This window comes from Mustelus asterias, chromosome 14 (genome assembly GCF_964213995.1).
Source record: "Mustelus asterias chromosome 14, sMusAst1.hap1.1, whole genome shotgun sequence".
NCBI lineage: Eukaryota > Metazoa > Chordata > Chondrichthyes > Carcharhiniformes > Triakidae > Mustelus > Mustelus asterias.
Window position 1 is genome coordinate 16,151,449 of NC_135814.1, and position 23,875 is coordinate 16,175,323.

The 23,875-nt window shown below is 42.5% G+C and overlaps 1 protein-coding gene across 11 annotated transcripts in view; it reads left to right on the forward strand.

The window, feature by feature from the left end:
• ptpn4a (protein tyrosine phosphatase non-receptor type 4a) overlaps window positions 1–23,875 on the forward strand; it is a 233,746-nt gene that overhangs the window by 187,088 nt on the left and 22,783 nt on the right. For all 11 annotated transcript variants that reach the window (XR_013499489.1, XM_078227896.1, XM_078227897.1 and 8 more), the window contains 2 exons: window positions 7,073–7,163; window positions 18,292–18,353. Coding sequence is in view for 10 of the 11 variants with exons in the window: in XM_078227896.1 (XP_078084022.1) it covers window positions 7,073–7,163; window positions 18,292–18,353 (153 nt within the window). In the remaining variant the exon portion in view is untranslated. The remainder of the gene's footprint in view (window positions 1–7,072; window positions 7,164–18,291; window positions 18,354–23,875) is intronic.

The following is a 23,875-nucleotide window of genomic DNA, read 5'->3' on the forward strand; positions in this document are numbered from 1 at the left end:
AGATCCCCCCTCAACCTTCTAAATTCCAACGAGTACAAACCCAATCTGCTCAGTCTCTCCTCAAAATCAACACCCCTCATCTCTGGTATCAACCTGGTGAACCTTCTCTGCCCTCCCTCCAAGGCCAATATATCTTTCCGCAAATAAGGGGACCAATGCTGCACACAGTATTCCAGCTGCGGCCTCACCAATGCCCTGTACAGATGCAGCAAGACATCTCTGCTTTTATATTCTATCCCCCTTGCGATATAGGCCAACATCCCATTTGCCTTCTTGATCACCTGTTGCACCTGCAGACTGGGTTTTTGCGTCTCATGCACAAGGACCCCCAGGTCCCTTTGCACAGTAGCATGTTGTAATTTTTTTCCATTTAGATAATAATCCAATTTGCTATTATTTCCTCCAAAGTGAATAACCTCGCATTTGTCCACGTTATACTCCATCTGCCAGATCCTCGCCCACTCACTCAGCCTGTCCAAATCTCTCTACAGACCTTCTACGCCCTCCACATGATTCACTTTTCCACTTATCTTTGTGTCGTCTGCAAACTTTGTTACCCTACACTCAGTCCCCTCCTCCAGATCGTCTATATAAATGGTAAATAGTTGAGGCCCCAGTACCGATCCCTGCGGCACGCCACTAGTTACCATCTGCCAACCAGAAAAGCACCCATTTATTCCGACTCTCTGCTTCCTGTCGGATAGCCAATCCCAATCCACGCTAACACCCTACCCCCAACTCCGTGTGACCCAATCTTCTTCAGCAATCTTTTGTGAGGCACTTTATCAAACGCCTTTTGGAAATCCAAAAACACCGCATCCACCGGTTCCCCTCCGTCAACCGCACTAGTCACATCTTCATAAAAATCCAACAAGTTCGTCAAACACGACTTTCCCCTCATGAATCAGTGCTGCGTCTGCTTAATGGAACCATTCTTATCCAGATAGCCTGCTATTTCTTCTTTAATGATGGATTCCAGCATTTTCCCAACTACAGACGTTAAGCTAACCGGCCTGTAGTTACCCGCCTTTTGTCTATTTCCTTTTTTAAACAGCGGCGTAACATTAGCCGTTTTCCAATCTGCCGGCACTACCCCAGAATCCAACGAATTTTGATAAATAACCACTAACGCATCCGCTATTACCTCTGACATTTCTTTCAGTACCCTGGGATGCATAATTTAATCAAAGTATAAAGGAGTATCATTTTTCAGGCATGTGTTTTTTATTCATTCATGAAATGTGGGCAAAGCCAGCATTTATTGTCAATGTCTAATTGCCTTGAAAAGGTGTGGCGAGCTTCCTTCTTGGACCACTGCAATCCACGTGATGTAGATGCAACCACAGTGCTATTGGCTGGGGAATTCCAGGATTTTTATAGAACAGTGATGAAGGAATGACAGTATAGTTTCAACGCAGAATGGGGAGTGACTCAGAGGGGAAGTTGGAGCGGGTTGTTTTCTCTTGTGCCTGCTGCGCTTGACCTTCTCAGCAGTGGAAGTTTTGGTTTGGAAAAAACTATTGATGAATCCTTTTTGCTTTACCGCATCCGGTCGATGGTATGCACTCTAGTTATGGTGCGCTGGTAACGAAAGGAATGAATGATTGAAATGGCCAGTGGGCTGTCAATCAAGCCAGCTGTTTTGTCCTGGTTGGTGTCAGGCTTTTTGAGTGTTTTTGGAGCTGTAATCATCCTGACGTGGAGAATATTGCATCATCTTCCTGACTTGTGCCTTGTAGATGGTGAAAATACTTTGGGCAGGGGAGTTACAGGATATCCAGATTCTGAATGTTCATTTGGCCATGGTAATTGGTGCCTGGTTCTGTTTCTAATGACCATGGCCAGGATGATGTTTTGGGGAGTTTCAGGATGGTAATGCTGCTGAATTCCTTCCTTGTATAAGTCCTATCTCATTGAGCACATAACACATTATCCCCTGTTGCACATCTAACCACATTATCTGTCATTATACAAGACCTATGTTAGTTTCTAGGAGTTAAGCACATTCATTGCTATAGAATTATACAGCACAAGACCATTCAGCCCGTCAAACCTTTGGTAGAGCCATAGAGTCATAGAGGTTTACAGCATGGAAACAGGCCCTTCGGCCCAACTTGTCCATGCCACCCTTTTTTTTTAACCCCTAAGCTAATCCCAATTGCCTGCATATCCCTCTATACCCATCGTATCCATGTAACTATCTAAATGCTTTTTAAAAGATAAAATTGTACCCGCCTCTACTACTACCTCTGGCAGCTTGTTCCAGGCACTCACCACCCTCTGTGTGAAAAAATTGCCCCTCTGGACACTTGTGTATCTGATACTTGTGTATCTCTCCCCTCTCACCTTAAACCTATGCCCTCTAGTTTTAGACTCCCCTACCTTTGAGAAAAGATATTGACTATCTACCTTATCTATGCCCCTCATTATTTTACAGACCTCTAGGAAGGTCACCCCTCAGCCTCCTACGCTCCAGAGAAAAAAGTCCCAGTCTATTCAGCCTCTCCTTATAACTCAATCCATCAAGTCCCGGTAGCGTTCTAGTAAATCTTTTCTGCACTCTTTCTAGTTTAATAATATCCTTTCTATAATGGGGTGACCAGAATTGCACACAGTATTCCAAGTGTGGCCTTACCAATGTCTTGTACAACTTCAACAAGACGTCCCAACTCCTGTATTCAATGTTCTGATCGATGAAACCAAGCATGCCGAATGCCTCCTTCACCACTCTGCCCACCTGTGACTCCACTTTCAAGGAGTTATGAACATGTACCCCTAGATCCCTTTGTTCTGTAACTCTCCCCAACGCCCTACCATTAACTGAGTAAGTCCTGCCCTGGTTCAATCTACCAAAATGCATTACCTCGCATTTGTCTAAATTAAACTCCATCTGCCATTTGTCAGCCCACTGGCCCAATTGATCAAGATCCCGCTGCAATTGGAGATAACCTTCCTCACTGTCCACCATGCCACCAATCTTGGTGTCATCTGCAAACTTACTAACCATGCCCCCTATATTCTCATCCAAATCATTAATATAAATGACAAATAACAGTGGGCCCAGCGCTGATGCCTGAGGCACACCGCTGGTCACAGGCCTCCAGTTTGAAAAACAAATCTCTACAACCACCCTCTGGCTTCTGTTAAGAAGCCAATTTTGTATCCATTTAGATACCTCACCCTGGATCCCGTGAGTTTTAACTTTATGCAACAACCTACCATGCGGTACTTCGTCAAAGGCCTTGCTAAAGTCCATGTAGACAACATCAACTGCACTGCCCTCATCTACCTTCTTGGTTACCCCTTCAAAAAACTCAATTAAATTTGTGAGACATGATTTTCCACTCTCAAAGCCATGCTGACTGTCCCTAATCAGTCCTTGTATTTCTAAATGCCTGTAGATCCTGTCTCTCAAAGTACCTTCCAAAAATTTACCCACCACAGATGTGAGGCTAACTGGCCTGTAGTTCCCAGGCACTGGTAGTGCTGTCCAATTAATTCCAGTGTCCCGCTCTTTCCCCTAACCATATATTTGTTTTCCTTTCAAATATTTATCCAATTTTCTTTTGAATGTTAGTATTGAATCCACATCCCCCATATGTTCAGGCAGTGTATTCCAGATCATCACAGCAATGTTTTTCTTCTTAAACAGTTTACTCATGTCATCTCTGGTCCTTTTCCACAGATTTTACATCTATGGCCTGTGGTTACTAACCCTTCTGCCACTGGGGACAAATTATCTTTATTTTAACAAAACTATTCACGATTTTGAAAGCCTCTAGCAAAGCTCTCCTTAATCCTTTGGATTCTAAATAGAACATCCCTTTTTTTTCATTCTTTTTCCAAATTGAGTGTTTTTTTCAATACAGAGGAGATTTTAGTGATTACGTTTAAAATTGACTTTATATCAACATTCGAGTAAAGGACATTAGAATTTTTTTCATATGATAGAATACATGCGCTAAATATACTGAGATAACATTGTGGATATCAAAACTATATTCTCTTCATAGAATCACAGAATCTATGGCACGGAGACAGGTCCTTCAGCCCAAGCTCGTCCATGCTGACCAAAATGCCCATCTAAGCTAATCCCATTTGTCTGCATTTGGTCCATATCCTACTAAATCTTTCCTTTCCATGTTTCTGTCCAAATGCCTTTTAACTGTTGCTGATGTCCCTGCCTCAACCACTTCCTCCGGCAGCACGTTTCACATACATACCACCTTCTGTAAAACAAAAAAGTTGCTTCTCAGGTTCCCATTAACTCTTTCCCCTCTGAACTTAAACCTATGCCCTCTAGTTCTCGATTCCCCAATCCTGGGAAAAAGACTGAGTGCATTCACCTTATCCATGCCTCTCATGATCTTTAGCACCTCTATAAGATACCCCTCAGTCTCCTGTGCTCCAAAGAAAAAAGTCCTAGCCTGTCCATCTCTCCCCATAACTCAGTCCCTTGAGTCCTGGCAACATCCTTGTAAATCTGGCAACATCCTTGTAAATCTCTTTGTGATGATTCAATTGCACTATAATTTTCAGCAAAGATAAATGCCAATAAATGACATTGAAAAGATAATTCATCAGATGGCAGTTGAAACAAATAATCTGATAGAAAAACAATGTCAGAGTGTAACAAATAATCCTGAAGAAAGATATAGATGTGCCACAAAAGACTGATAAGATACAAGACTAACAAAACCATGGTAACAGTTGGTGTGGTTATAATCCTAGCATGTAATGACAGTTAGGATTGGCTGGAAGTGAAAATGATTCCCCGACCGTTCCTGTTTATTTCCCTTTGAAGTAAGTGTCTGGTCGTTCTTTTGATAGCATTTCCATGCAGAACATTAAATTTTAATTATATTCCATTGTAGTTCATTTCATTTTTTTTTGCATGGTATCCTGACTGTCTCAAATGTTTCTCTGATAAATATTACTTAAGTTTATGATACAATGCACTTTTTTGTAAACTTGCCATTGAAAAAAGGTCTTTTTGCTGTTTCCTGTTATTATTGAGGTGAACAAGAACAAAGAACAATACAGCACAGGAACAGGCCCTTCGGCCCTCCAAGCCCGCGCCGCTCCCTGGTCCAAACTAGACCATTCTTTTGTATCCCTCCATTCCCACTCCGTTCATATGGCTGTCTAGATAAGTCTTAAACGTTCCCAGTGTGTCTGCCTCCACCACCTTGCCTGGCAGCGCATTCCAGGCCCCCACCACCCTCTGTGTAAAATATGTCCGTCTGATATCTGTGTTAAACCTCCCCCCCTTCACCTTGAACCTATGACCCCTCGTGAACGTCACCACCGACCTGGGGAAAAGCTTCCCACCGTTCACCCTATCTATGCCTTTCATAATTTTATACACCTCTATTAAGTCTCCCCTCATCCTCCGTCTTTCCAGGGAGAACAGCCCCAGTTTACCCAATCTCTCCTCATAACTAAGCCCCTCCATACCAGGTAACATCCTGGTAAACCTCCTCTGTACTCTCTCCAAAGCCTCCACGTCCTTCTGGTAGTGTGGCGACCAGAACTGGACGCAGTATTCCAGATGCGGCCGAACCAACGTTCAATACATCTGCAACATCAGACCCCAACTTTTATACTCTATGCCCCGTCCTATAAAGGCAAGCATGCCATATGCCTTCTTCACCACCTTTTCCACCTGTGACGTCACTTTCAAGGATCTGTGGACTTGCACACCCAGGTCCCTCTGCGTATCTACACCCTTTATGGTTCTGCCATTTATCATATAGCTCCTCCCTACATTATTTCTACCAAAATACATCACTTCGCATTTATCAGGATTGAATGCATTTTGGTGGTTGAAAACTTAAATAAATGAATGTGAATTTTGATTTTCGTTATCATCTCATTGAATACCGGTATTGTGGAAATGCTCATGTAGCTGAAGTGTCTCATCCCTGTACCGTTCTAGTAATTTTTTCCTTCAACCTAGTAGTCGTAACTATAGAGTTTATTAGGATTATGAATAATAGCTTCCACGCCACCAAGGAAGCCAAGCTAGGATAATCTGGCCATTTGTGATGGTGAGCAAAGCTATTGATCCATTGATAACAGACTTGTAAAACACTCTAATTTATTAGGGGCTTGGCTACCTGCTCAGTGTGTTTTACAGATAAGTAAGGGTGATTTTGTCAAGCAAATATCTGACTCTCATATCGACATGCCACAGAGGACTTTAAAGTGATTATATGCCATGAATCTTTACACAGAATGTTCCGAGTCCTGAATGCTTTGTGATATGTCATGTTGCTGTGTACATTTCTATTGCAAATCATAAACAGTATTCGTGGCAGAATAGGAGTAAATTACCTGGGGGTTCTTGGCTTAAAAGATCCAAAGGCAAGAAAATGGAGGAGCAAAAGAACTATTCCTTGCCTCTATGTCACTATTTCAGCTCACTTACATCAGTGGCTGAGTAAATTGCTGTGTCGTGTCTTATTTTGTTGCAACAAAGCACCCAATTCATTACTTCATTGGACAGTAACAACTCTTTCTATATAGACAAATGCAGCATCCATTCTGGAGTAGCAATATCCCACCAAGCAGTGAAATGATTAACCAACTAATCTGTTATTATATGACATTGGCTGAAAGAGAAACAGCAGGAGAATTCTCCTCTTCAAACTGTGTCATGGGATCTTTGACATTCATCTGAACAGACGGGCAGGACAGTAATGTCTCATCCAGAGGGGATCTCCCCTTGAAAATGCAGCACATTGTCTGAAATTGGTGTCGGGAAGAAAAGGGGACAGTAAAAGGACTTGAAAGAGTATACGCTGAACAATTAGTATTGCGTTGATCTGATTGCTAGAAATGTCATAAATGTTTACCAAAGCTCTTGGGTAACTCAATGCGAGTCCAAGTAAGCATTACATTTTTGAAACAATCCAGATGAATGTATGTACAGTGAGCTATATTTATAATTGGTTAACTCCATTGTTGTTGAATCAGAATGGTAGAAGATTAATTAGATAGATCTTGGATCTTTTTGGGCCAGTTGATTCCTGGGTCATATTTGTTGATGGTTAAACTTTTTTTTCCTTAGCAATTGTATAGAAAAAAGCCTGGTATGACGATGTCATGTGCCAAGTTACCTCTCAACATTTCCAAAAACAGATATAGAGACATCTCACCTTGTAAGTATAATTTGTTTTAATTCTTGTGTCCCATCAGTGCAACGGAGGAATTTATAATCTGCAAGATTTTACAACAGAAAAGCCTTTCTGTTAGGAGTTATGCCACAATCTGTGTTTATTTTGTAATCTCCAAGGAAAACAAAGAACTTCTGTTCTGGACCATGTCTGTTAGCCTCTTCAAAAATCTTGCAGAATTTCTGATCCTAGCACTATTTATGCAAAGGAAACTCATTCTTCTAAGTACAAGTGTTTCTTAGAAAATGCGGTGTACTTAGTGTTCTATTGAGTAAAGTTACAGTACACCATTTATAATGTGAAATATTAAATCTGTATGAACAGTGATGTTTTCCAGTATTTTGTTCTTGTTTTGAAATTCTATTTCGGAGGTAACTTTTACGATTCCTGGCCAGACCCCCAAATTTTGTTACAGTCACATATGAGACCACCAAATTCAATGAATCTCAGAAGTGCTGCAGGGCAGAAGGAAGGCATTCAGCCCTTCTGCATCAGCCATTCTTCCTCAATCTTCCCATAACTCTGCACATTCTTCCTTTTCAGATAAGTCTAGTTCTCTTTTGAACGTTGCACTTGAATCTGCCTCCACCACACTGTCAGGCAAATCATTTCAAACTTTAACCGCTCGCTGCATGAAAAAGATTTATCATATCTCTTTTCCTCCAGTTACTTTAAATCTGTGCCCTCTTTTCGCGATCCTTTCAGAAGTGGGAACAGTTTCTCCCTATCTGTTCAGATCCTTCTTCATTTTGAATAATTCTATCAAATCTCCTTTCGCCCTTCTTTTCTCCAAAGAAAACAGTCCTAACTTTTCCCTTTGAATTGATTTATTATTGTCACATGTATTAGCATACAGTGAAAAGCATTGTTTCTTGTGCGCTATACAGACAAAGCATATCGTTCATAGAGAAGGAAACGAGAGAATGCAGAATGTGGTGTTACAGTCATAGCTTGGGTGTAGAGAAAGATCAACTTAGTGCAAGGTAGGTCCATTCAAAAGCCTGACAGCAGCAGGGAGGAAGCTGTTCTTGAGTCGGTTGGTACGTGACCTCAGACTTTATCTTTTTCCTGATGGAGGAAGGTGGAAGAGAGTATGTCCGGGATGCGTGGGGTCCTTAATTATGCTGGCTGCTTTGCTGAGGCAGCGGGAAGTGTAGACAGAGTCAATGGATGGCAGGCTGGTTTGCGTGATGGATTGGGCTACATTCACGACCTTTTGTAGTTTCTTGCGGTCTTGGGCAGAGCAGGAGCCATACCAAGCTGTGATAGAACCAGAAAGAATGCTTTCTATGGTGCATCAGTAAAAGTTGGTGAGAGTCCCATTTATCTCCCATTGATCTGCATAACTGAAATTCCTGATCCCTTGAACTATTCCTGTGAATCCTTTCTGCACTCCCTCAGCACTCCAGCTCAGAACAAACTAGTGTCATATGCAAGTTCAACATAGCCTCATTGCTCTTATTCCTCTATCTGCCTATTGATAGGGCAGCACGGCGGCACAGTGGTTAGCACTGCTGTCTCACAGCGCCAGAGGCTCAGGTTCAATTCCCGGCTGGGATCACTGTCTGTGCGAAGTCTGCACGTTCTCCCCATGTCTGTGTAGGTTTCCTCCAGGTGCTCTGGTTTTCTCCCATGGTCCAAAAGACATGCAGGTTAGGTGCACTGGCCATGCTAAAGTCTCCCTCCGTGTACCCGAACAAGCGCCGGAGTGTGGCGACTAAGGGATTTTCACAGTAACTTCATAGCAGTATTAATGTAAGCCTACTTGTGACACTGATAAATAAATAAAAAATAAATAAAATAATAAAGCATAATGGGCAGCATGGTGGCACAGTGGCTTGCTCTGCTGTCTCACGGCTCCAGGGACCATGGTTCAATTCCAGCCTTGGGTGACTATGTGTAGAGTTTGGACGTTCTCCCCATGTCTGCATGGCTATCTCTAGGTGCACTGGTTTCCCCTTTCAGTCCGAAAATGTGCAAGTTAGGTGGATTGGCCATGCTAAATTGCCCCTTTATGTCCAAAGATGTGTAGCTTGGCTGGATTTGCATGGTAAATGGGTGGGGTTACGGGGATGGGAGGTTGTGCCAGAGTAAGATGCTCTTTCAGAGAGTCGGTGCAGACTCGAGCTGAATGGCGTCCTTCTGCACTGTAGGGATTCTACGACCTCTGAATCGAAGGAAGATTGAAAAGTGTTGCCAGTGCCTCCGCAATCTCCACTTTCACTTGCCTTGTTATCCTGGATGCATTTCCTTTGGTGCTGGTGCTGGGGCTTTCTCAACTTTAAGTACAGGCATCCCTTCTGACACCACTGCCTTACCAATTTTAAACCCCTCTAGTGTCTGAACAGTGTTGGACATCCTCTTTGTCTAGTATTGCAATGCTCTCCTTAATCAATCTGCCACCCCTCCCCTTTTTTCTTCCTTTCCTAATTTTGTTGAACGCCTATTCAGGAATATTTAACACCCAGTCCTGCCCTTTAAGTCAGGGCTTGATTTACGAGCCATAGAGGTTTACAGCATGGAAACAGGCCCTTCGGCCCAACTTGTCCATGCCGCCCTTTCTTTTTTAAACCCCCTAAGCTAATCCCAATTGCCCGCAAGATAGCCGATGAGGCCAATCTTATAATACATAGAACTGTAGGAACTCCAACATTTATATTGACCAATGAAGATAGATTTGCAGTAGATAGTGGTAGAGAGCCCATTGGCAGATTTTTTGACAGTATGTCTCACTTTTCACCAATACCCAGAATCGCAGAATTGTTACGACATAAAAGGAGGCCTTTTGGCCCTTTGTGTCTATACCATCTCTCCAAACGAGCATCATGACTCAGTGCTATTCCCTTGCCTTTTCCCCACGTCCCTGTGCATCAGTTCAAGTAAGCACCTTGAAGGCTTGATTGAACCTGCCTCCGCCACACTTTCGGGCATTGCACTCCAGACCTGAACCACTCATATCACCTTTGCTTCTTTTGCAAATCTCAATTCTTTTACAAGCAGGAACAGTTTCTCCCTATCTACTCTGTATAGTCCCTCATGATTTTGAACATCTCTATCAAATCTCCTCTTAGCATTTCTTTTCCAAGGAGAACAGTCCCAACCTCTCCAATATCTTCCCTTAACCAAAGTTTCTCATTCCTGAATCGTTCTTGTAAATCTCTTCTGCACTCTCTCCAATGTGTTCACATCCTTCTTGTAGTGAAATGCCCATGACTGCACACAATATTCCAGCTGAGATTTGACCTAGTGTCAGGTGGCCTACCTCTTTTTCTGAGACTATGTCCCCTGCTTCTAGACTCTGCCCCTCCCCTCAAGCAAAGGGAAACAGAGTAGATGCATCTTTGCTGTGTCTACTCTGTCGAGCCTTGTAAGAATTTTGTAGTTTGAATGAGATCTCTCGTTCTCCAGAGAATAAAGGCCATGCACTCATCTGCTTTATCTTTCTACACTTGCTTGCAAGACTACCACATGGTAGGTTGTTGCATAAGGTTAAATCTCATGGGATCCAGGGTGAGGTAGCCAAATGGATACAAAATTGGCTTGATGACAGAAGCCAGAGGGTGGTTGTAGAGGGTTGCTTTTCAAACTGGAGGCCTGTGACCAGCGATGTGCCTCAGGGATCGGTGCTGGGTCCACTGTTATTTGTCATTTATATCAATGATTTGGATGACAATTTAGTAGGCATGGTTAATAAGTTTGCAGATGACACCAGGATTGGTGGCAGCGTTGACAGTGAAGAAGGTCAATTGCAACGGGATATTGATCAATTGGGCCAGTGGACTGACGAATGGCAGATAGAGTTTAATTTAGATAAATACAAGGTGATGCATTTTGGCCGATCGAACCAGGGCAGGACTTAGTTAATGGTAGGGCGTTGAGGGGAGTTATAGAACAAGGAGATCTAGGGGTACAGGTTCATAGCTCCTTGAAAGTGGAGTCACAGTTGGACAGAGTGGTAAAGAAGGCATTCGGCATGCTTGGTTTCATTGGTCAGAATGCTGAATACAGGAATTGGGACATCTTGTTGAAGTTGTACAAGACATTGGTAAGGGCACACTTGGAATACTGTGGTAGGGAGCCCATTGGCAGATTTTTTGACAGTATGTCTCATTTTTCAATACCCAGAATCGCAGAATTGTTACGACATAAAAGGAGGCCTTTCTGGTCACCCTATTATAGAAAGGATATTATTAAACTAGAAAGAGTTCAGAAAAGATTTACTAGGATGCTACCGGGACTTGATGGTTTGAGTTATAAGGAGAGGCTGGATAGACTGCGACTTTTTTCTCTGGAGCATAGGAGGCTTAGGGGTGATCTTATAGAGGTCTATAAAATAATGAGGGGCATAGATCATTTAGATAGTCAATATCTTTTCCCAAAGGTAGGGGAGTCTAAAACTAGAGGGCATAGGTTTATGGTGAAAGGGGAGAGATACAAAAGTACCCAGAGGGGCAATTTTTTCACACCGAGGGTGGTGAGTGTCTGGAACAAGCTGCCCGAGGTAAGACCATAAGACCATAAGACATAGGAGCGGAAGTAAGGCCATTCGGCCCATCGAGTCCACTCCACCATTCAATCATGGTTGATTTCAACTCCATTTACCCGCTCTCTCCCCATAGCCCTTAATTCCTCGAGAAATCAAGAATTTATCAATTTCTGTCTTGAAGACGCTCAACGTCTCGGCCTCCACAGCCCTCTGTGGCAATGAATTCCACAGACCCACCACTCTCTGGCTGAAGAAATTTCTCCTCATCTCTGTTCTAAAGTGACTCCCTTTTATTCTAAGGCTGTGCCCCCGCGTCCTAGTCTCCCCTGTTAATGGAAACAACTTCCCTACGTCCATCCTATCTAAGCCGTTCATTATCTTGTAAGTTTCTATCAGATCTCCCCTCAACCTCCTAAACTCCAATGAATATAATCCCACGATCTTCAGACGTTCATCGTATGTCAGGCCTACCATTCCTGGGATCATCCGTGTGAATCTCCGCTGGACCCGCTCCAGTGCCAGTATGTCCTTCCTGAGGTGTGGGGCCCAAAATTGCTCACAGTACTCCAAATGGGGCCTAACCAGTGCTTTATAAAGCCTCAGAAGTACATCCCTGCTTTTGTATTCCAAGCCTCTTGAGATAAATGACAACATTACATTTGCTTTCTTAATTACGGACTCAACCTGCAAGTTTACCTTTAGAGAATCCTGGACTAGGACTCCCAAGTCCCTTTGCACTTTAGCATTATGAATTTTGTCACCGTTTAGAAAATAGTCCATGCCTCTATTCTTTTTTCCAAAGTGTACGACCTCGCACTTGCCCACGTTGAATTTCATCAGCCACTTCTTGGACCACTCTCCTAAACTGTCTAAATCTTTCTGCAGCCTCCCCACCTCCTCAATACTACCTGCCCCTCCACCTATCTTTGTATCATCGGCAAACTTGGCCAGAATGCTCCCAGTCCCGTCATCTAGATTGTTAATATATAAAGAGAACAGCTGTGGCCCCAACACTGAACCCTGCGGGACACCACTTGTCACCGGTTGCCATTCTGAGAAAGAACCTTTTATCCCAACTCTCTGCCTTCTGTCTGACAGCCAATCGTCAATCCATGTTAGTACCTTGCCTCGAATACCATGGGCCCTTATTTTACTCAGCAGTCTCCCGTGAGGCACCTTGTCAAAGGCCTTTTGGAAGTCAAGATAGATAACATCCATTGGCTCTCCTTGGTCTAACCTATTTGTTATCTCTTCAAAGAACTCTAACAGGTTTGTCAGGCACGACCTCCCCTTACTAAATCCATGCTGACTTGTCTTAATCCGACCCTGCACTTCCAAGAATTTAGAAATCTCATCCTTAACGATGGATTCTAGAATTTTGCCAACAACTGAGGTTAGGCTAATTGGCCTATAATTTTCCATCTTTTTTCTTGTTCCCTTCTTGAACAGTGGGGTTACAACAGCGATTTTCCAATCCTCTGGGACTTTCCCTGACTCCAGTGACTTTTGAAAGATCATAACTAACGCCTCCACTATTTCTTCAGCTATCTCCTTTAGAACTCTAGGATGTAGCCCATCTGGGCCCGGAGATTTATCAATTTTCAGACCTTTTAGTTTCTCTAGCACTTTCTCCTTTGTGATGGCAACCATATTCAACTCTGCCCCCTGACTTTCCTGAATTGTTGGGATATTACTCATGTCTTCTACTGTGAAGACTGACGCAAAGTACTTATTAAGTTCCTCAGCTATTTCCTTGTCTCCCATCACTAGATTACCAGCGTCATTTTGGAGCGGCCCAATGTCTACTTTTGCCTCCCGTTTGTTTTTAATGTATTTAAAGAAACTTTTACTATCATTCCTAATGTTACTGGCTAGCCTACCTTCATATTTGATCCTCTCCTTCCTTATTTCTCTCTTTGTTATCCTCTGTTTGTTTTTATAGCCTTCCCAATCTTCTGACTTCCCACTACTCTTTGCCACATTATAGGCTCTCTCTTTTGCCTTGATGCATTCCCTGACTTCCTTTGTCAGCCATGGCTGCCTAATCCCCCCTCTGATAACCTTAGTAATAGAGGTGGGTACAATTTTGTCTTTTAAAAAGCGTTTAAACAGTTACATGGGTAGGATGGGTATAGAGGGATATGGTCCAAACGCGGGCAATTGGGACTGGCTTAGGTTTTTTAAAAAGGGGCAGCATGGACAAGTTGGGTCGAAGGGCCTGTTTCCATGCTGTACACCTCTGACTCTATGCGATACTGGGAGTAATCAAGTGCTTACTATTTTTGAAGTCCTGCTTACTAATTTCCTGTCCATCCCCCAAATCTCATTGCAAAACCACATCCTCCTTTCCTCCTATGTTGCTTCTGCCAGTATAGACCACAATTGCTGACTATTCATCCTCCCCCTTGGGGTGTTCTGCAGCCATTCGGTGATATCTTCAACAGCAATCCATCTTGGATTCATGTCTGCACCTGCAGAAAGACCTGTCTATTCACCTAATTACTGAATCACATCATCTTGTACTGCCTTATACAGTTGAGCCACCAATGGTCGAATGGACTTGACTCTGGCTGCACCCCCCCAGAAAAACCATCACTGCAACCAGTATTCGGAACTGAATATGGGTTGGAGAGTGGAATACACTCAAGTGGACCCTTGCGCTACCTACCTACCTGTTCCTTTTTGACTGCCTGGTGGTCACCTCTTTCCTCTCTCCCTGCATATTCTTAAGCTGTGTAGTGACCACATCTATAAATGTACTATCCCACAAACTTCAACTGATGTGTCACAGTAAACTTCAGCTACTGCTCGAGCTTCCAAACACAGGGCTCAAGCTGTTGCAAACAGTGACACTTCCTGTACAAATGGCTACCCAGAGCGTAAACATCCTGGAGTTTACATGTAGCACAGAATATACATTCTAGAGGCTTTTTAACATTCATTCCAAGGGTGTGGACTTCGCTGGGTCGGCCAGCATTTATTGCCTATCCCTAATTGATCTTGAGTGGCTTTCTTGAACTGCTGCAGTCCATGTGGCGTTGGTCCATCCACAGTGCTGTTGGGGAGGGAGTTCCAGAATTTAGACTCAGCAATAGTGAAGGAATAGCGATCTGTTTCCAAGTCAGGATAGAACATTACAGCACATTTCAGGCCCTTCGGCCCTCGATGTTGCGCCGACCAGTGGTACCAATCTAAAGCCCCTCTCATCTACACTATTCCAATATCATCCATATGTTTATCCAATAACCATTTGAATGCTCTTAACGTTGACGAGTCCACTACTGCTGCAGGCAGGGCATTCCACGCCCTTACTACTCTCTGAGTAAAGAACCTACCTCTAACATCTGTCCTATATCTCTCACCCCTCAATTTAAAGCTATGTCCCCTCGTGCTAGCCTACACCATCCGAGGAAAAAGGCTCTCACTATCCACCCTATCTAATCCTCTGATCATCTTGTATGCCTCGATTAAGTCACCTCTTAACCTTCTTCTCTCTAACGAAAACAACCTCAAGCCACTCAGCCTTTCCTCATACGATTTTCCCACCATACCAGGCAACATCCTGGTAAATCTCCTCTGCACCCTTTCCAACACTTCCACATCTTTCCTATAATACGGCAACCAGAACTGTACGCAATACTCCAAATGCAGCCGCACCAGAGTTTTGTACAGTTGCAGCATGACCTCCTGGCTCCGAAACTCAATCCCTCTACCAATAAAAGCTAACACACCGTACGCCTTCTTAACAACCCTATCAACCTGGGTGCCAACTTTCAGGGATCTATGCACATGGACACCCAGATCCCTCTGTTCATCCACACTACCAAGTATCTTACCATTAGCCCAGTACTCTGTATTCCTGTTACTCCTTCCAAAGTGAATCACCTCACACTTTTCCGCATTAAACTCCAATGGTGAATGGCTTGGAGGGGGACTTCCTAGGTGGTGGTGTTTCTCATGTATCTGCTGCCCTTGTCCTTCTAGATGGTAGTGGTCATGGATTGGGAAGGTTTGAGTAGCTTTGCATTCCTCTATTTGTTAACTTTGCCATCAGTAATAAACCTTACTACTATTAATGATACTTGTTAATACTGATAGATTTGTGGTAAGTGCCCAGTAACCTTTTTAAAAAATATAATGAAATTTGAAATTCCAGTTACTTAAAGATAAACCACAAGATTCCACTTTTAAGAAAACAGAATAACTTTTACTATACAAAAGTTAGCAAAGCAATTGACACTATCTATCTTGTACTCTTAACATTCAGAATTTGCATGAGATAAATGTGAATTAACAGGCAAACTGTGGTCACACCAGAAGTTGAACATTAAATCATCGAAGCAACAAAGGTAGTGTTGTCTGGAAATTAGACACTGACCAGTTTGCACTAAAACTCATTTACCCACGTGCCCTTACTCATGAGACAAACAAAGGACAAGAGTCAATTTGTGATTATACTTAAAACAAGCTTCATCCTTTAACTCAAATAAACAATCTATCTTAATTTATCAGAGACCTAGATACTACCCAGGAGGTTGAACTGGCCAGGCCTGCTCCACCAGGTACGAATCTTGGTCTTGGGTCTTTGCTGAGTTCCAATTCTACGTGATAAAGATTGATCTTGAGCCTATGCTACTTTCTTGCTGGATCCTTGCTGCGTCTCTGTTGCCGACACCAAGTCTTTACTGGGTGTGGCATCCAAGTTTCTCCTCTTATTCCCCTTTTCGCACCCTTCTGGAAGGTTCTCTGGCTTCCAGCCAATGGGGTTACTGGGTGGAGGCCACAGCACCCAATAAGATTGCTGATTCCATATATAGAAGACGCCAGGACCCCCTAGATGTCTATCCTCAGGTGCACAGGGCGCACGTAGCCCTTTTTCATACAAGGTAGTGGTGGGAATTCAAGGTGCCAGAGAGTCTGGCCAAAACTGGGAAATACACAAGCACTGTCCATATTTAGTCAGGGCTAAGCACCTCTGGTTCCAGCCTCCCAGGCAAGTCCCCCTTGAGCTTGCTCGCCTCTGACTCTTGTTTGTGTTTCAACTTGGCCAGTCCAAATTCCCAAATTCTGCAGCCTGGCTGCAGAGGCTGTTGGCTTCTGTTTAATATAGATTGTCCAATTCTGCATCTAGCCTAGCTGTTCAGGCCATGGGCCACCCACCCAAACATCAGTTGAATCACAGATGAAAGCAAAATACTACGGATGCTGGAATCTGAAACAGAAAATGCTGGAAAATTTCAGCAGGTCTGACAGCATCTGTGGAGAGCAAATAGAGCCAACGTTTCGAATCTGGATGACCCTACGTCCAAGCTAAGAGCAAAGAAAATCAGAAAAGATTTATGCTCTGAAAGTATATGTCTTTTCTGATTTTCTTTGCTGTTGGCTCTGATGAAAGGCAATCCAGACTCGAAATGTTGGCTCTATTCTCTTTCCACAGATCCTGTCAGACCTGCTGAGATTCTCCAGCATTTTCTGTTTTTGTATCAGTTAAATCTCTCCTCTTCTACCAATCTCCTCCATTTAAGATGCTCCTTAAAACTTGCCTCTTTGACCAAACTTTAAGTCATCTGTTCTAATATCTCTGTGCCTCGATGTCAAATTTTACTTGACGGTAGTCCTGTGAAGTCCCTTGGGGTGTTTTTTTTAATCAATGCTGCTATATAAATTCAAGTTTCTTTTACAGTATTTTGTGACTTTGTTTCTCTCTCTCTCTCCCCACCCAAAAATGCAAATATTCTAAATATGGGAAGGTGCTAATGTTTCCTCAACTTGTATATTCTTCACACAAATGTGAGACCAGCATTAGTTGCCCATTTGAATTAAAAGCAGAAGATGCTGGAAACACTAAGCAAGTCTGGGAGCATCGAGTGTTAACGTTTCAGGTCATTGTCCTTTCATCAGAACTAGAGATCTCATCAACCTGAAAAGTTAACTATTTCTCTCTGAGCAGATGCTGTCAGGCCTGTTTTTCCATTTCTATTTTAGATTTCCAGGATCTGCATTATTTTCCTTTTGTAATAATGCATGTTGTTTAAGATCTAATATTTTGTTTCCTGCCTACTGTTTTATAAGGTCATTTAAGCTCTTGGATTTAGCACATCTTAATGCTCAAACTATTTAGTCTTGTCAAAATTTACATACATTTATCTTGCTGGTCCTTCCCAGATTTTCGCAATTCATGAAGTTTCTTCGATAAGTTTCTACTGATCTTTTCATAGTAAAGGAACTTAATTCAATCCCACAATCATCGTTTTACTGCCTCTGTGCAATGTTCGAATCTATTTGCTATGGTGAAACTTATTGCAGTGTAATTTGAAAGAAAAATCGGTGCAATGCTTTGGTGCAGTCATTTTGTTCTGTGTTGTGCATCTTTACATTGTAAGTCAATATACATTGAGCATATTGCCTGTTCAAAGTTGAGAATTACAAATGCAGCAATCAAAATGCTGTAACTTTGCCCATGAGAGATTGTATATTGTAGTTTTATCATGACATCCTTAATATTGTAATGTGAATCTCCTCCGGCCTGTACACTTGGTATTTCCTAATCTCCGTGTTGGATTATTCTCCTGCGTTCAATGCATATGCTCCCATTGTGTCTTTTTACAGAACTCTGTTCTCTTGCAGATGATGCGACACGGGTTATTCTAAAAGGTACAGATGACTACATCAATGCAAATTATATAAATGTGAGTAGCACAATGTACTTGTATACCATATGGCATGCAGGTCCTATGGTAAACTTATTAGTATGTTGTAATTGTCCACTTAGGGCATATAAAATAGCATATAAAAAAATCTTGCAAAAGTTGTTGCACCCATATGGCGTTCTGTATCATTGTTGTTTTGAATCTGTAATACCATTTTGAAACTCTGCAGAAGAGTCACGAGGACTTGGAATGTTAATCCCATTTCTCTCTCCGCAGATGCTGCCAGACCTGCTGAGTCCAGCATGGCCTAATTCTGCTCCTGTATCTTATGATCTTAACACTTGGTATAAAATAAATGGTCCCCCATTCTTCGTCCAAAATCTCATGCATTTAATCTAATATCTATGCTCAACTGAATGTTATAAAAACAGAAAATGCTGGACTCAGCAGGTCTGGCAGCATCTGTGGAGGGAGAAATGGAATTAACATTCCAAGTCCTCATGACTCTCCTGCAGAGCTTCAAACCTTCTCTGGACCCCTTCCATGGCCAGCACATCCTTCCTTAGCTATGGGGCCCAAAACTGCTCTCAGATTCCAAATGGGGTCTGACCAGAGCCTTATACAGCCTCAGCAGTACATCCCTGCTCTTGTATTCTAGCCCTCTCGACATGAATGCGAACATTGAATTTGCCTTCCTAACTGCCAACTGAATCTGCATGTTAACTTTAAGAGAATCCTGAACCAGGACTCCCAAGTCCCTTTGTGCTTCAGATTTCCGAAGCCTTCCCCATTTAGAAAATAGTCTATGCCTCTATTCTTCCTACCAATCTGCATAACCTCACACTTTTCCACATTGTATTCCATCTGTCACTTCTTTGCCCACTCTCCTAGCCTAGTTAAGAGGGTATGGAACGCACTATCAAAATTGGCAATTGAAGCAGAGAGTATCCATTATGCAAGCTTTAGAGTTAAGTAGGCATACACTACCATGTACTGTTAGCTGAGAGCAGTTAAGACTAAATTAGATGGATGGTTAAAGGAAAGAGGAGTAAAGGGAAATAAAAATGGTTTGAGCACATTGAGGTTATGACTATTGTTCATCTGAAGGATAAACACTAACATAAACTGTTAAGACTGAATAGCCTGCTTCTGCATTGTAGTTTCTATGTAATACTGTTGACTTTTAAACTCCTTATTCAATATTTCTCCTAAATATTTTATTAAAATCAACTTCCTCATGATTTGGATTCTTGAAACACAAAGCAAGTTTATGTTACGCAACCAGTTTCTCCTAGCATTCAGCGTTGTATCCATTAGTGCAATTTTTGATCTATGCATACCTTAGTGTGCTGATCCATGGGAATGACACTACCACCTCTGCTAAATATTAAGAGAATGCAACTAACTGTTTAATATTAGATTGGACCACAGATAATTGCATTGACTGTAAGTTTTAACAACTAAACAAAAAAAAATGCTTCACTTGTTGACTAGATTTCCTTTGTAGATGTAATATTGCTTTGTGCTGATAAATTCACCCACATTTCCTTCATGCATGATGCAAGCTTTAGCGTTAAATAGGCATACACTGCCATTACTGTTAGCTGAGAGCTAGATAATGCTTATGTATCTTAAAGCTAAAGTGTCCCTAAGTTGTCAGTCTTAGAAAGCGAACCATTTCACAGTAGCTTAAGCACAATAATCAAGTCTGGCACCAGTTCAGTGCTGGAGGGGGTACTGCGCTGCTGGAAATGTTGACTGTCAGTTGAGGCAGCCCCCTCAGGTGGATGTAAAAGATTCGATGGCACTATTCCAAAGAGGTGCAGGGGAATTATCCCCGATGTCCTGGCAAATAGACATTCCTCAATCAACATCACAAAAATAGATTATCTTGTTATCACCACATTGCTGTTTGTGGAAGCTTGCAGTGTGCAAATTGGCTGTATTGTTTTCCAACATTACAACAGTGACTACACTTCCAAAGTACTTCACTGCCTATGAAGCACATTAATATGTTTTGTGCTCCTGAAAGGTGTCATGTCAATGCAATGTTCCTGATATAAGGCTTTAAATTTTGCTTTCACTCTTAAGCCACCAATAATTTAAAGTATAATTGTGATCCTATTTTGTCATGCCTCTTTTGTCATTATAGCAGTAACCTTGGTGCAATTGCGCTACGATTGATTTACAGCAGTTTATGGATTATTTGATGGGTTTCATTTGTTCATGGGATGTAGATATTGCTGGCAACGCCGGCATTAGTTGTCCATTCCTAATTGACCTTATGAAAATAGTGGTGAGCCATCTTCTCGAACTACTGCAAACCATATGGTATGGATGCATCCACAATGCTATTCAGAAAGGAGTTCAAGGATATTGACCAATCAACAGTGAAGGAGCAGCGATGTAGTTTCAAGTTAGAATGGTGAGAGACTTGGAGGGGAGCTTGCAGGTGGCGGTGTTCCTTTGCATCTGTTGCCCTTGTCCTTCTAGATGTTAGAGGTCACAAGTTTAGAAGGTGCTGTTAAAGGAGGGTTAGTGAGATGCTGCAATTAGATGTATACTGCTACCCTGTACCAGTAGTGTATGGAGTGAATGGTTAAGGTGGTAGATGGAGTGCAGATCAGAAGACCTGCTTTGTCCTGGATAGTGTTGAGCTCCTGGAGTGTTGGAGCTCTGCTCATCTAGTCAACCGGAGAGTATTCCATCACAATCCTGACTTGTAGATGGTGGATAGGCCTTGGGGAGTCAAGAGGTGAGCTAATAGCCAGTAGACCTCCCAGCCTCTGATCTGTTCCTGTAGCCACAGTGTTTACATGGCTGGTTCAATTAAAATTCTGGTGAGTGATAACCTCCAGATGATGGAGGATACGGTGTTGGTAATGCTGTTGAACAGAAAAGGAAGATGGTTAAGTTATTTGTTGTTGTGACTGATCATTGTCTGGCACTTGCATGGCATGAATGTTACCTGCCGATCAGCCGGAGCCTGGAATGTCTTCCAAGTTTTCCTGCATGCGGTCATAGACTGCTACATTATCTGAGGAAGTGTGTAGGGTACTGAAACCAGCAGCGATCAGCATACAGGTTGTGTGGATTGGCTATGGTAAATTGCCCCTTAGTGTCTAAAGCTGTGCAGGTTTGGTGGATTAGCCGTGGTAAATGTGCAGGACTGCAAAGATTCGGTGGGGGGATGCTGGCCTGGGTAAGATGCTCTTTTGGAGAGTCAGTGCAGACTAGATGGGCTGAATGGTCTCCTGCATGGTAAGGTTGATATGGTACTTGACCTTGTAATGGGGGGAAGATCATTGGTGAAGCAACTGAAGAAGGTTGGACCAGGGGCACTACCCTTAGGAAGTCCTGCAGCAATGACTTGAGGCTGATTTAATTGGTGTCCAACAATCTCAACTATCTTTTTGTGCTACATATGACTCAACTAATGGAGAGGTGGTGTGCCGACAACCCCCCTCCCCCCGGGAAAAATATAATCTTTCTTGATTTAGTGCTCCTCTGTCCCCTGAACTCCCCTAACTCTCGGCTTCATCTGACTCAAACTTCCCACAGGTTGAGGGGAGATCTAATAGAAACTTACAAGATAATGAACGGCTTAGATAGGATGGACGTAGGGAAGTTGTTTCCATTAGCAGGGGAGACTAGGTCGCGGGGGCACAGCCTTAGAATAAAAGGGAGTCACTTTAGAACAGAGATGAGGAGAAATTTCTTCAGCCAGAGAGTGGTAGGTCTGTGGAATTCATTGCCACAGAGGGCTGTGGAGGCCGAGACGTTGAGCGTCTTCAAGACAGAAATTGATAAATTCTTGATTTCTCGAGGAATTAAGGGCTATGGGGAGAGAGCGGGTAAATGGAGTTGAAATCAACCATGATTGAATGGTGGAGTGGACTCGATGGGCCGAATGGCCTTACTTCCGCTCCTATGTCTTATGGTCTTAGGTCTAATTGTAACTTACCCACTATTTTTCAGGGTTGATAAATTAAGATCAAGTCTGTAACTCTCTTGTGATCCTTCAGATTTTTGCAGCTAGTAGTGTATTGAGACCTCATTTAGACAGGATGGGGAAATGCAGATAGCTGTTAACTAATCAGTTATGCTTATGATATGTTATGCACAGTGTCTAAATATTGTAAACTGGTCCTTAACTTATTGTTACTTTCCCGATATCCATCTGAGTTCATTCCTAAATTAAGTAAATAATTTAGTAATTATCAGATTTTTAAAGTAGCAAAACATTGATATTTAACAGATTAAATTCTTCCAAAAGGCTGTGGAGTATGCCTCAGCTTTGCTTATATAATTTTAAAATATTGTTATTAGCGGAGTCACCCTTTTTAGACAGAGATGAGGAGAATTTTTTTATGAGGGTTGTGAGATTTTGGAACTCTACCAGTGGAGGCAGGGTCATTGGATATTTTTAAGGCAGAGGTAAATAGAATCCTGTTAGGCAAGAGAATCAAGGGTTATTGGGGACAGATGGGAATGTGGAATTTGAAGCAAACATATCACTCATTATCTTATTGAATAGTGGAGCAGGCTCAAGAGGTCAAATGGCCTACTTCTATTTTATATGTTGGTATGTATGAATTGCAGCTCTAAATTGTAGTGCTTATCAGTTGCATTCATGCTGTTGTAGCTTTTCAAAAGTTTTAAATTTTTCTTCAATGGTATATCCTAAAGGTTTTGAACCAAGGACTATCTTTTCAATAGCTATTTTTTCAATAGCCATTCTTCTGTGGTATTTAAAGAGCCACTTTACGCTCTAATGTGGGATTAGAGGATAGATTAAACAGAATCATACAATGCAGAGAAGGCCTTCAGCCCATCAACTGCATCGACATGCGAGAAACACCTGACCTACCACTTAATCCCATCTACCAGCACTTGGTCCATAGCCTTGAATGTTATGATGTGCCAAGTGCTCATCCAGGTACTTTTTAAAGGATGTGAGGCAACCTGTCTCTACCACCCTCCCAGGCAGCACATTCCAGACCGTCACCACTGTTTAAAAAAAAAAGTTTTTCCTCGCACCCCCGCCGCCGCCCAAAACATCTTGCCCCTCACCTTGAACTATGTCCCCTTGTGACTGAACCTTCAACTCCGGGAAACAGCTGCTCCTTATCCACCCTGTCCATGTCTCTCATAGTCTTGTACACATAATCGGGTCGGCCCTCAGTCTTCTCTGCTCCAACAAAAACAACCTAAGCCTACCCAATCTCTCTTCATAACTTAAATGTTCCATCCCAGACAGTATCCTGGTGAATCTCCTCTACACTCCCTCCAGTGCAATTACATCTTTCCTATAATGTGGTGACCAGAACTGCAAACAGTACTCTAGCTTTGGCCTCATTAAAGTTCTATACAACTCCAACATGACTTTCCTACTGTTGTAATCAATACCTCAATTTATAAAGGCAAATGTCCCATATGCCTTTTTCACCACCCAACTAATATGCCCTTCTGCCTTCAGTGATCTCTGGACAAACATGCCAAGGTCCCTACTTTTGTTCCACAGAACTTCTAGTGTCCTGCCATTCATTGAGTAGCGATAG